The sequence below is a fragment of the Alosa sapidissima genome, chromosome 14 (assembly GCF_018492685.1).
Source record: "Alosa sapidissima isolate fAloSap1 chromosome 14, fAloSap1.pri, whole genome shotgun sequence".
In the NCBI taxonomy this organism is placed as follows: Eukaryota; Metazoa; Chordata; class Actinopteri; order Clupeiformes; family Clupeidae; genus Alosa; species Alosa sapidissima.
This window is the reverse complement of record NC_055970.1, coordinates 7,270,764-7,284,338: the sequence shown is the minus strand read 5'-3', so window position 1 is coordinate 7,284,338 and position 13,575 is coordinate 7,270,764. Positions and strand designations below refer to the sequence as shown.

General features: G+C 48.2%; 1 protein-coding gene across 18 annotated transcripts in view; it reads left to right on the top strand.

The window, feature by feature from the left end:
- chd9 (chromodomain helicase DNA binding protein 9) overlaps positions 1–13,575 on the top strand; it is a 100,641-nt gene that overhangs the window by 27,681 nt on the left and 59,385 nt on the right. For 17 of the 18 annotated variants that reach the window (XM_042062507.1, XM_042062516.1, XM_042062515.1 and 14 more), the window contains one exon: positions 5,266–5,684. In XM_042062507.1, the coding sequence (XP_041918441.1) occupies positions 5,266–5,684 (419 nt within the window). Of the gene's footprint in view, positions 1–2,479; positions 2,697–5,265; positions 5,685–13,575 lie in introns of those variants that run through there. The other variant, XM_042062513.1, reaches the window with a different exon arrangement.

Here is a 13,575-nt window from a genome sequence, read left to right as displayed (position 1 = left end):
CTCTAGTGTCTTTTTGATGGCTCTTTCTGCATGGTACTTTTCCATCTCTGTCATTCTGCGCTGTCTATTTGATGAGTAAAAATGGAAATTTGGACCACTAAAAGCTGAAAGGACGATCCTGCTATATCTCATCAGAGGTTTGCTGTGTGTGATGTGTGTGAGGTGTGTTCCCACTGTGGAGTGGAAAGCTGCTTGTGGTTACTTTTTACCAGATAGTGTTGCTGGTTGACAGTCAGTCAATCCGTCAGTGTGATTCAATGGAAACGGTTTCTCCTGTACTTTGGGGGAAAGGCCGCTTTGTAAAAACCTCCTCTCACTCTTTGGTGGTGTGGACTGGTGTTTCTTACGTGTGTTTGTGTGTTTGTTTGTGAGTGTGTGGGGGATGTTTGGTGTACCCCCTACACCATGTGCCATATCCCTTGTGTCGTGTTCTGGCAGGATGGGAGGGCCCCCTTTCACCCACACACACACACCTCCACATACACATTAGCACGCGCGCACACACACACACACACACACACACACACACACACACAGACACACAGACACTCCCCTCTTCCACACATTTACAGTACACACTCTCTCACACACACCCCCGACACCTCTCCTCGTCTGTTCCGCTCGGCGTGTGCTGCTTCCTGGAAACACGCTCTGGCAACTTTCACACTTCCACCCAGTGTGTTAGAGGGTTAGGCTGCCGGCGTTCCTCCTCTCTCCCTCTCCATTCCTCCTCTCTGTCTCTCTTGTCCTTCTCTCTCTCCCCTTCCCCCTCCCTGTTTATCCTTCTCTATTTACCTCTCTCCCTCCCACCCTCTCTTCCTCCCTCCCTCCCTCTCTCTCTCTCTCCTTCCCTCTCTCTCCCCCTCCCTCTCTCGACTCTCGTGCTCCCTCTCTGGCTGTCCCCTAAGTGCTGCTGTGTGGCCAATAGTGGAGATGGTGGTGGTGGTGGTGGTGGTGGCGCTGTCCTCACCAGACCCAGGAGCCTGCCCTCTATCTGCCAGCACCCCCATCAGGCGGCTCAGTCTGACACCCCCTCTGTGTGTGTGTGCGCCTCTCTCTGCCCTGCCCTCTCTGCCCTGCCCCGTCCTATCCTGTCCTGTCCTGTCCTGCATCACCGCCTAGCGTGTGCTCGGTCACTAGTGTTATTATTGCTGTCACTGAGAGCATTGGGTACAGGAGAGGATTATCTTTTTTTTTTAAAAAAAAAGACGCAATCAGGAGTTTATTTCTGTAATTGCTCATTTATTTGATATGGTGTTTTGACACACAGACGTGCACGGGAGGAGAATAAGAGGGCCAGTGCAAACGTGGGCAAATAAAATGTGCGTTGGGCTCGGAGAAATCCAGAACATGTGGGGTTAAGTTGTGAAAGTTAATGTAATAACTGCTAGCACCATCTGCTGGCCTGCTTCCTCACAAAGAGAGAGAGAGAGTATGGGCGAGTGAGCAAGGGAGAGAGCGCGAGCGTGTGAGTGAGCGAGCGAGCGCGAGAGAGAGAGAGAGAGAGAGAGAGAGAGAGAGAGAGAGAGAAAAACGAGTCCGGATTTTAACGACATCTCTAATATTCATGCTGATGCATTTTGCTGCTTTGTGCTTTCATTTTTCCACCACTTCGCCCGCGCCACGAGCCCGCCGCCACACGCGCCAGGGAGAGGGGAGGGGAACGAGGGAAGAGGCAGAAGAGAAAAACAAGTGGAAAAGAAGAGAAAAACACGGGCGAAGAGAACGAAAAACGACGACAGCAACAAAAGCAATTTTCTTTTCCTTTTTTTTTTTTTTTTTGGTGACTGTACAAAAAGAGGAGTAGTTGCCCTTACCTTTTTCAATCCGGGGATGTAGGAGGAAGCAGAAGTGGGTGCGAAGGGAAGAGAGAGAGAGAGAGAGAGAGACAGACACACACTGAACGAGTGAAAAAAGAACACGCGCATGAGGAAGAGAGTGAAAAAGAGCGAGGGAGCGATTGCTCTAGCGGACAAACGGCAGAGAAGAGAGAGAGAGGGAGAGAGAGAGGGAAGGAGAATCAATGAGAAGGGAGGAGAGTGGTGGCTGAGCGAGTCTGTGCCTGTTTGCCCCGCGAGGAAGCGAGAGAACGACAGAGTGTGCGCGTGAGCGAGAGAAAGAGAGAGAGAGTGAGAGAGAGAGAGAGAGAGAGAGAGAGAGAGAGAGAGAGGCAGCATGCACCGTGCTTCCTGGACGGGCCGTGCCACGCACCTCGGATCTCCAGCCTCCCAGTGAAGCGAGCGAGCGAAGCTCCTGCCCTTCAACGTCAGCCTCCCCTGCCCCCCTCCCAATGCTGCCGCCCGGGGGGAGGAGGTGAAGGAGACCGCTGCCGCCACCGCCACCAGCCGCTAACCACCGCGATCTGAGGAGCGAGAGAGGGAGAGAGAGAGAGAGAAGGGGAGGGAGGGGGGAACGAACGGACTGAGCGCTCACGGAAGAGAGCGAGAACGAAAGAGAGAGAGAGAGGGAGGGCGGGAGGGAGACACACGGCGAGAGAGTAGAGAGAGAGAGAGAGAGGGAGGGAGAGAGCGAGAGAGAGAGATAAAAAACGGCGAAAGGGCAAGGCTTTTGTTAGGCGACTGGCTGAAGGGAGCGAGAGAGAGAGAGAGAGAGAGTGGGGGAAGAGAGAAAAAAAGCGAGCGAGAGGACAGGAAGAGGAAAAAAACATGTCTACGGTGAAGAGGCCAAGAGGAAGGGTAAGTGAGCCGCGCTGAGTGGAGAGAGCCGGGAGAGGGAGGGAGGAGGGGCCCAAACAGCAGGAACTGAGCAGCCCTCCTCCCTCCCTCTCTCCCCCTCCCCCTCCCCCGACACACACACACACACACACACACACGCAGACACACAGACACGCATACATACACACACTCGTGCTGCAGCCACCACTGCCGCCATCTTGAGTTTGCTCGCTTTGCTTGTGTTTTTTTTCCTCTCCTTGCTCTCTCTGCCTCGTGTTTTTTCCCTCCTCTCCTCCTCTTTCCCTTTATTTGCGTCCGGCTTTAAGGTGGCATGCGAAGCTGTACTCTCAGCTTTTGCCTCCACCCACCCCCCCCCACCCCCCCCCCCCGCTCTCATTCCTGACCATTTTTCTTCCGTTCTCCCTCCCCCCCTCTCGTGTCTGATCATTCCTCCTCTCTCTCTCTCTCTCTCTCTCTCTCTCTCTCTCTCTCTCCCTTTCTCTTTTGCTCTCTTGGTCTCTCATTCCTCCCTCCACCCCCCTCCCCCCCAGTTTGGTGGCTCTATGATCTGGTGCAGCAGGCGACGTGTGTGTATGTGTGTGTGTGACTGATGGACTCTGCTCATGTGACATACAGTGCTGAAGAGTGTGTATGGCTCCGGCAGCTCGTGGAACAGGCTTTTCCTGGCTCCCCTGTGCTTTTGTAGTGGCCGAGTGTTCTCTGTGGGAGCGCTAGCGAGAGCTCGAGCGGGGTTACAGAGAGACCGAAATCACTGCAGTGCTGGCAGCCTGTAATTTTAGTTATTTATAGATGTATTACACAGCTGCAGTGCACTCACTTTGCTGCATTTATCCTCATCTCATTCTCTCTCTCTCTCTCTCTCTCTCTCTCTCTCTCTCTCTCTCTCTCTCTCTCCGTCTCTCTCTCTCTCTCTCTCTCTCTCTCTCTCATGCAAACACACTTTCCCCACTGCCCTGTACCCCAACCCCTATCTCGCTGCCTCTCTCTCTCTCTCTCCTTCCAGTTCTTCAGCATCTTCTCTTTTCCATTCAGTTCTCTTTTCTCCTCCTTTTTTTGCATGTTCTTTCCTGACATTTTTGAGAAGGCATGAAATGGACTAAAGAAGGACAGTCCAGTCTAGGCCAATAATTTTCTGTAATGAACTCGGGCAGAGCTTCACATACACACACGCAGACACGCACACACTCTCCTCCATGCTCACGTGAGTCAGCCTGCTGTTGTTTATCTTCCAAATGAATTGCTATGTATTCCCTCCCTCCCTCCCTCCTTCCTTTCCGCATGCCCATCCCCCTCTTTTTGTTTTCTGGTTCGAGATAATTCCCTTTTTATTTCTCATCCAGGAAGGCAACTGTGCCTGAGCGCACACACACACACACACACACGCGCACACACGCATATGCCTGCTAACGTATCCATATCACGTTTTTGATCCAGCCTGTTTATGACCGACTTGTGGGCTGTAAGCTTAGGGCCTATTTAAGTGTGTGTGTGTGTGTGTGTGTGTGTGTCATTTCTGTGTGGAAGCCAGTGCGTGTTCATGTATAATTCACATGTTATCACGTAGCGAGGGCTGTGTGTATAATTCATGTCATTGGCCAGCGGCCTCCCTCCGTCTCAGACTGGGCCTCGGCATCCTTCTAGCTGACGCAGAAAAAAAACTGTCAGGAGCCACCTAGACGCAGGGTCCACCTCTCGTGTGTGTGTGTGTGTGTGTGTGTGAGTGAGAGAGAAAGAGATGGCGTACAGATCTGTGTGTGTGTGTGTGTGTGAGAGAGCGAGAGATATGGTGTACAGATCTCTGTGTACGTCTCTACGCGCTCTAAAAAGAAAAGGGCGAAGTGTTAAATGAGGGACCCGAGGCGCGTCCCATCTCCACATTTATTTTTATTCACTTAAATTTACTTTCTCGCCTCAGATGAGCATTGCCAATGGCTCGCGGCCTTGAAATAAAAAAAGAGCGATAGAAGGGACACAAAAAAGGAGAGCAAGAGAGAGTGATGAAGAGGGCCGGAGAGATGAGATGGTAATCTGTCTGTTTCATCATCTGGTGTATCCTCTTGCAGCTAGCACACTTGGCTCTGCCGCCTCCTAAACACTCTGCACTGTTGCATGTGACCGTGGCCCAGCACACAGCTCATGAAGCTCCACACACACACACACACACACACACACACACACACACACACACACACACACACACACACACACACACACACACACACACACACACACGCCTCTGAAGGGTGTCCTCTGAAAGTCCCCTGATGATGGGCTTTGAATTAGGGATGGTTATGTGTCCTTGTGACTCGCTTTTTAATCTTCCTTTTCCCAAAGCTTTGGGAATCTGTCAAATGTGTCCCATATGCTAATCCTATCCAATCGGAAGTGCAAGAAGCAGTTTTTTTTCCCCGAGAGACTCGGTGGATCTGGTTGTGATGTGTAAACAATTCGTGCAGCCATGTTGGATATGAAGCCTGTAATAATCTAGAGAAGCTCTTGTCAGTTGTCGTTGGAAGCCGGAAGCCTCTGAGCTAATGTTTTCTGTCGACTTCTGTTTCTTCTTCCACAGCCCCCTAAGAACACTAATGGTCCCAGCAGTCAGGTGCGGGTCCTCAGCCCCCAGATGAAAAGTGGCTCGTCCTCCTCATCCTCGTCTTCGTCCTCGTACTCCTCGGCCTCGGAGCGGCGGGCCCAGAAGCGGCAGCAGCAGCAGCTGCTGGCTCAGCAGCAGGCCGGGATGGACTCGTCGGACGACAAGCAGGAGAAGGCCAACCGGATCATCTCCGAGGCCATCGCCAAGGCGCGCGAGCGCGGCGAGAAAAACATCCCGCGCGTCATGAGCCCCGACAGCTTTGAGAGCTTTGCCGGATCGTCCGAGCACCGGACGCACCGCAGCGCCTCTGCCAAGGGCCGGACCAAGGAGAGGACCTCCAAGAAAGCCCGCATCGTCTCGTCGGGAAAGCCCAACAAGCAGAAAGCAAAGATCGGGTAAGCACTGCTCTTCACAGCCATCCTGGTTGGTTTTTCACAGGGAGCGCTCGTGGTGTTAGTGTGCAGTTATGGTTGTGCAGTGTTGCTTGCATTTATGACTGCATGATTTGTAAGCCTTCTGGCTGCTCTTCTGGATTATCTGCAAAAACAAAGACACACTTGTAAACTTGTTCCTGTAAAGTTTCTGTAGTTTGAAAGTGGAGGAATGTCAGTTTAGTCGTGTGACTTTGAGCTCTTTCAGTTGTTCTTCTTCATGTATATCTTTTACATGCAAATCTGGAGCCCAGTTGACCCATATCTGATTATTTGAAACAAAAGCTTGACTATAAGAGAATGGTAGCATGCAGCATCTCATTGGATGAAACCGCAATAGAATCCCCTAGCAGCACAGCTATGGTGATTGTAGTGGACTTGTATAAAAAGCTAATTGTGCAGACGAAAGATTATGGACCCTTTCAAGAGAGTTCCATTATCAGCATCATAATTGGCCCCACAAGGCTTCCGTTTTAACATTCCATATGTTATCTTAATGCAGAGGAAGTAGATTGGGAACCAAATAGAACGTTCAAGCATTGTTTTTGTTTTTATTGTTGAAAGGGTCTATAGAGTAGAGTAGAGAGCAGAGTATTCTAAGTGCTCCTTTGCTTCCCAGCACTGAGTACTCTTACTGTTTGTTTGAATACTTCGGTCTGTGCTGAAGCACTCCACAGTTGAGAGATAAGGTGGCTGCTCCTTCCCCTTCGTCGCCTCAGGCCAAATATCTGAGTAACGTATGTCCTTGGAACATTTTCTTACCCAGGCACGGTCTTGTACCAACCGGCCTCTCCGTCCAACAGTATCTAACTTCACACTGAAAAAGGAGTTGTAGTGGTGTTACTGTAATTTCCCAACTATTAGCCGCGGTTTATACATTGATTTAGCGAACAAAAAAAAATCAGCTATGAGGTTAATATATGGCGGCAGTTAATATGGTATTAATAAGGTTTTGTTTTTTGAACTTGCATAAAACACTGTCCTGCAGTTTATACTCAATGAGTTTATGCTCAAATACACAGGAAATGACTGTACATTGAAAAAGGAATTGTGAAGATCACTGAATAGTATAAAATCTGCGTGTGTTCTTTTTATTTGTGGAGCTGGGTCTTCTACATTGGTAATTGTTGAAAGTTTAGCTGGGTTCGAAAGTCGGAAAAGATATTTCCACCACAGGGGTGGTGTTGTTAAAGGGCTATGTAGGTTTCCCACGGAAAGATCACTGTGTACGTTTTGCCAGTTGCCATGTAGCCTGTAGCCATATAGAGTTTGAAACTCTTGCTAGAGGTGCTGCTCTGGGTCTCCGGTCTATATTACTGCTCTGTTCTCACAGCTTGACTTGACTCTCCTCATCTCATAGACTGACAGGCCTGAGCAGAGAACACCAAAGTGTCAAAAAAAAGCGTTCCGGCTTTTCTTTTTGCCTGGAGTCAGAAGATGAAGACTTGCTGCGGTGTTATTATAAGCACATTACCCGGCATCTGTGCAGATATAGCGTTATTAGGCGGCCCCCGGTGGGGGGGGGGATGGGGAGAGCCGGGGAAATATGAGTTCCTCCCTGATTGGGCCCTCAGGCAGGTAGAGGCTGGCTTGTGGGCTGGCTGGCTGGCTGGCATGGGAGTGGGAATAGCACTAGGTTCGTCTCGAGCCCAAGTCCTTCCTGCTCAAACAAAAGAACGGCCCTGTTTGGTATTCAGCAGACGGGCCGGCGGCCGCTCGCCTGCGGACGATGCTATGCACGCGCTATCGTGATAAATGATTTTTATAAGATCTATGCCGGGGAAATAGCTGGAACACATCATGGATCCTGACCCCCCCCCCCCCCCCCCCCCTACACACACCACACACACACACACACACACACGTTTCCCTATGCGAAGGGGAATATAGAATATAATGTGCTGCATTGCTGCAGGTCTGTGTGAAGGAGAGCTGAGGCGTTGGGCTTTCAAGGTGTGTAGAGCACAGTGTAGAGACCAGAGGTGTGTGTGTTTAGAGCACAGTGTAGAGACCAGAGGTGTGTGTGTGTGGATAGAGACCAGAGGTGTGTGTGTGTTTAGAGCACACTGTAGAGACCAGAGGTGTGTGTGTGTGTGTGTGTGTGTGTGTGGATCGAGCACAGTGTAGAGACCAGAGGTGTGTGTGTGGATGGAGCACACAGTGTAGAGACCAGAGGTGCGTTCAGAATAGCACACAAATGCGAGGCAATTTTTGTCTGCGAGACAATTTTTTGTTTTGTCTGAGAGCACATGCAAACAGTCCGAGGCTAGTGTTCTATTTGGTTGTGGACGCACACACGCACGGATAGCTGCTGACATTATCCTCCTTACAGAGCCCCGAGTTCACCCTCTGCACATAGCCCTGTGTCACTCTGGCCCTTGTTGCTCCTCTTGCACAGTTTGTGAATGCAATGTATACCACTGGTCGAAGTTCTTGGCAAAGAAAAATGGACTGAAGACTGAAATGGAGTCTGAATGGAGACTGAAATGAAAGCCGTTTCAATTGAACAAATTGGAATGTTTGCACACAAAAAAAAAAACTTTCACATTTTAAAAGTAAATGAAAAATGTGAAAGAAAATGTGTTTGCTTCTGTGCATCGAGTTGGAGCGCACCTCAGATAGTCTCTTAGATGGTGAACACACACAGGTGTGCTAGAGTGGAATGGGAGGGGAATGTGTGTCTGTGAAGTAAAATTGATCCCTGCGTGATCAAAAAAAGAGTTTGAGGTTGTGATAAGCTCCAAAGAGAATGAAAATTGAAGCTATGTTCCTTAGACACACAAGACGCACAATTTGACCTTTGTCTCTGTTTTGAAGTTAAAGACTGCAATTAAGCTGTGTGTGACTCAGTCAGATTGGAACTTGGTGCAGACACAGCCTTTTTTTGCTGATATGATTGTATAGAAACTGTGACCGGAGATCATGTTGTAAAACGAGTGGAATTTGGCCTGGCTTGCAGTGAAAACTAGGCTAGAAAAACTACAGCTTTGCGTCAGTCAGCCAAGCGCTCCTGGATTAGCCTAGCTATCTAACTGACCCAAATACTTCAGCAATAAATGAAAAACAAACAATAATGTCTATTCAAGCGATCTAGCAGACGTGGCAAGTGAGTAGATGGAAGCAGCACACAACATGCTCGCTCGGTACAGCTACAGGTACTTCACAGGTAGTAAACAGAGAGACACAACTCCCTGAGGAATAAACCTTAATGATTTAGTTCCTTGACAAGCAAGAGATTTTATTCCATATGTCACTCTTTACTGCTTTTGCTCAGTAATGTTGTCAGGAATTATTTACACGATGCTCAAGTGGTAAAATCCCTGTCCAATGACCACATATGGTCTATGGTCTCCTATTTAAATGAATTTGTTATGCAAGAGCCAGCAGAATACAGCAGGATTAAATAAATCAGGGTTGTGAAGCAATCATGCTTCTGATATTGGAAAGGGGAAAAAAAGATAATTACGTTAATAAGTATATCTGTCATCACAGGCTAGACCTGTCCCCAAGGCCTGAATCTGGGAGTATTTGGGGTAGGCCCTTGGGCTGCTGGGCTTCTGGGTCAGGGTGCTTGGAAGGCAGCCAAAGCTGCTTGCTAATGCTATTGCTAATGCTAATGCTAACCGGAGCAGGCCTGAGAACTTCCTGTGTAGAGCCGTGACCTAGAGCTTAGACTGTTATCTAGGACTGAGTGCAGAGCTTTACACTGTGTGTGTGTGTGGTGTACGGTGCACTGTGTGTGTGTGTGTGTGTGTGTGTGTGTGTGTGTGTGGGTAGATGTTCTGCTAGTGTTCCATCTGGGCAGGCTGTGAGGAAGCTGGGACTCCTGATCTGTGTGTGTGTGTGAATGAGTGTTTCTGTTCCCTCTCCACCGGTGGCTCCTCCTTTGCGTAGCTGAAATAAAATGAGGTTTCAAGTGTATGGGTGTGTGTGCATGTCTGTACGTGGGAGGGGAGGCTGGATGTATGATACATTGAGCTTTATGAGTTAGTGGCAAGGCTGCTGTGTGTGCGTCTGTATCACCTTGTGTGTGTGTGTGTGTGTGTGTGTGTGTGTGTGTGTAAGTAGTGGTGTTCATGTTGCTCAGGGGAGGTTTCATGGCATAGCAGGAACCCAAGTGTGCACCGCCCAGCTTTTCTCTGGTGAAATATTAATGCAGTCTTCTCTCCCTGTGTGTGCCCTGCCGCAGCACTGCTAACCTCCTGAAAGACTCATTACCTCAGCCTGAGCTCGTGCTGTCTCTGTGTTCGTGTGTGTGTGTGTGTGTGTGTGTGTGTGTGTGTTTCTGTTTCTGTGTCTGTTTGTTTTCCTGAGTGTGTGTGTATGTGTGCCTGTGTCACATATATGTCTGTCTGCCACACACACAAACACACACACACACACACACACACACACGCGCGCACAACCCTGCACTTGAACTGCATACTTCCGCAGGTAATCCACAGTGAAGAGAGATTGGTCCCTGGGCTCCAGCAGTAGCCCTCAGGGAAGGGAGAGAGAATGAGAGAGAGAGAGCGCGCAAGGAAAAGTGAGGGAGTGAGAGTGGGGATCACCCTGACCCAGAGGCCCTGAGAGAGGGCAAGGCACAGAGCCACAATGACTCGGGCCAGAGGGCAGCTTGCAGTCCTACCAGGGGGCAGAGGGGCAGGCAGAAGCCAGGAGAGAGAGAGAGAAAGGGGGAGAGAGAGAGAGAGAGAGAGAGAGAGAGAGAAAGGGCGAGAGCACATCAACTAGGCACTGAGTCAAAAACACATTATTTATTGGAGAGGGGAACCCCCCCCCCCCAGCCATGAAGGGTGAACTTTGACATATTGAAGGGGGTTGTATGCAAGTGCACTCTGCAGTGTAGGTGGAAGGGGAAAAAAGACTGCGAGGATGGGTGGATCAGATGAAGGACTGACCGAATGTCACAGAGAGCTCACTGTGTGTGTGTGTGTGTGTGTGTGTGTGTGTGTGTGTGTGTGTGTGTGTGTGTGTGTTAGCCTAGCATAGGTCATTGCTATTGATGGCAGAGCTGTAGGACAGAACATTGGCCTCTCCCTCTCACATACCTGCTGAATTACAGCGTCATCAGAGGCAGGGCGCTCCTTTGTTACACCTACAAACACACATGCACACACACATGCACACACACATACTTCTGTCTCTTGAGATTTTTCACATTTTTGTTAGCTCACACTCCAGCCCTGCATGCTGTGATTATCAGCCTGCTGAAAAAGCACACAGAGCATCTTCTAACCATATGCTGTTTTATTTGTTAAGTTATTGCGTCTAAACTCTCAGTGAGAAGCACCCGTTGTTTGGTGAAATCTGGGTGCTAAGTTACAAAATGTCAGGCTGTGGGGGTGCGTATTGCCACGAGCGCTGTTAGCTCCATCTCTCGTGTTTGCATATAAACACAGCTGTTAGCTTAGCCACCGCTGCAGCTATAAAACAATTCAGAAACAGTCATTGTTTCCATGTGTTCAATGGCATCCCATTTTGTAGAACACAGGAGTTTAGCAACAACAGGTCCTGAGGTGCTGTTAGCAGTGAACAGGAAAAGGGGATTGCAGTTAACTGCCTTTGTCACAGTAATCAATAATTAGGTTTGCAGGCTGAAGTGCAAATTGTAAACAGCTCAGGGAGGGAGCACACTTAGAATCACCCAAATGCCCCCATGGCATAAATACCCAGATCTATTCAACTACTATGTTATAAAAATCATCTTTTACATGAATATGAACCTGTTCATACTGAATATCCATATTTATTCTGTTTTTATAATGTTACTGTTAATACACTGCCTATATCTATATTATTTTTACTACTCATATAATGTCACTACTACTACATTGTTCATACATGGTGCATTTCCATATTTATTCTGTTCTTATAAGGTAACTGCTAATACACTGCACATATTAACATTTATATTACTGTAAACCATTCCACTTTCTTAGCTGCATATTACTGTCTACACTGCACTATATGTATTGTTCTGTTTATACTGCACCACCTGTCTATACTACATATCACATTTCTCTTTTTAGCTTTTTTGCACTTAAATGCAAACTGCATTTTGTTGTCTCTGTACTTGTACTCAGTACAATCAGTACAATTCAAAGTTGAATCTAATCGAATCTAAAAATCATCTAATATCACATGGCTGAATGATGTATACAGTGGAGTAGTCTAGAGGCTGGAGATGGGCAAAACAAGAGCAGCAGAGATCTCTCTGTGTGTGTGTGTGTGTGTGTGTGTGTGTGTGTGTGTGTGTGTGTGTGTGTGTGTGTGTGTGTGTGTGTGTGTGTGTGTGTGTGTGTGTGTGTGTGTGTTCTTTTCATACAGTGTCACCAAGGTCTTTTTTGGTCTTTTTTCATTGAAATACAAAAAGTGCTAAAGCACCATTACTTTTTTCTTCACTTTTCCTTTTTGTTTGTGTGTGGGTACACATACGTCAAATCCGGCAAACTCCCATCTCATATTACACCCAGACGACCTGCACTCTGTTAAAGATACCATCCCAGCCTGAATAATGCGTATTGGGTTTAGTAGTGTCTGAGCATGCCCCGCACTCATTCACTCATTCCAAACTCCACCTCTTCTCCCCATCTGACTTCCCTCTCCAGCGCTGCAGCCCGCCTCATACTGTATGCAATATTCTCCTGCCGCCTCATGCACTTGGCTCATTACGGCACATTGTCAAGCAGGCATGTCTGGAGTTGTACCCAGCGTTAGGCTGAACCAGTGTCTGCTCTAGTGCTGCCTTCAGGGTGACCAACTCGGGCATGGAGTTCAGATAGATAGATAGATAGATAGATAGATAGATAGATAGATAGATAGATAGATAGATAGATAGATAGATAGATAGATAGATACACACACACACACACACACACACACACACACACACACACACACACACACACATACACACATACTTTATTGATCCCTAGGGGAAATTCAGACGGAGCTCCATGCAGCGAGTCGCCTCAGAGGTGGACGTGTCCTTTTAACGTCCCCTCCTCCCCTGTCGACCTCGCATCAGCAGACGTTTTGATGTATGGAAGTGCATAATTCTGGGGCCTAGTTTACTCCTGAGATACAGTGCAGTGTCGGCACTTTATTTTATATTTGTGTTTTGTATATGTCAGAATGTGAAGGGATCGTACGTTGTAAGGTATATTAACTGTAGAAACCCACTCTGCGGAGGTGCCATGGATGTAAAAATGGGGGGGGGGAATCCTGTTAGCATTCCAAGTTAGTCCCACACAAGCTTGAATTTTTATCAGAAGGCACCACAGCGCGCGAGCCTGGAAGTGTGTAGGCTTTGTAAATATTAATTGGTCATGATTCCCTAATTGCCACAGCCTCTGAGACAAAGTTAATGAACTAGAACTTGTGGCAGAGACCACATTGTGCGGCCTGCAGTAGATGGCCAATGAAAAAGCTTTGTTAGAAGTGTGTGTGTGTGTGTGTGTTTATGTTTGTGTTTTTGTGTGTGTGTGTGAGAGAGAGAGAGTGTGTGTGCGTGTATCCGATGAAAAGATTGAAATCAGTGGCTCAATAAAGGAAAATTCTGGGCCTTGTTTGCTCAGTACGTTGATGTTGGGCGCTAATTAAATCTCACTGGGTGGTGATCATGTTTACAGATCCTCCCTATTAATTTGTGTACATGAGCGTCGCTATATGGACAGAACTACTGACAATTAAGCAGCACACATACACATGTGCGCACACACACACACACACACACACACACACACACACACACACACACACACACACACACACACACACACACACACACACACACACACACACACATGCACACAGATGTTACAAGCTCTCTTTTTCATCATCTCTCTCTATT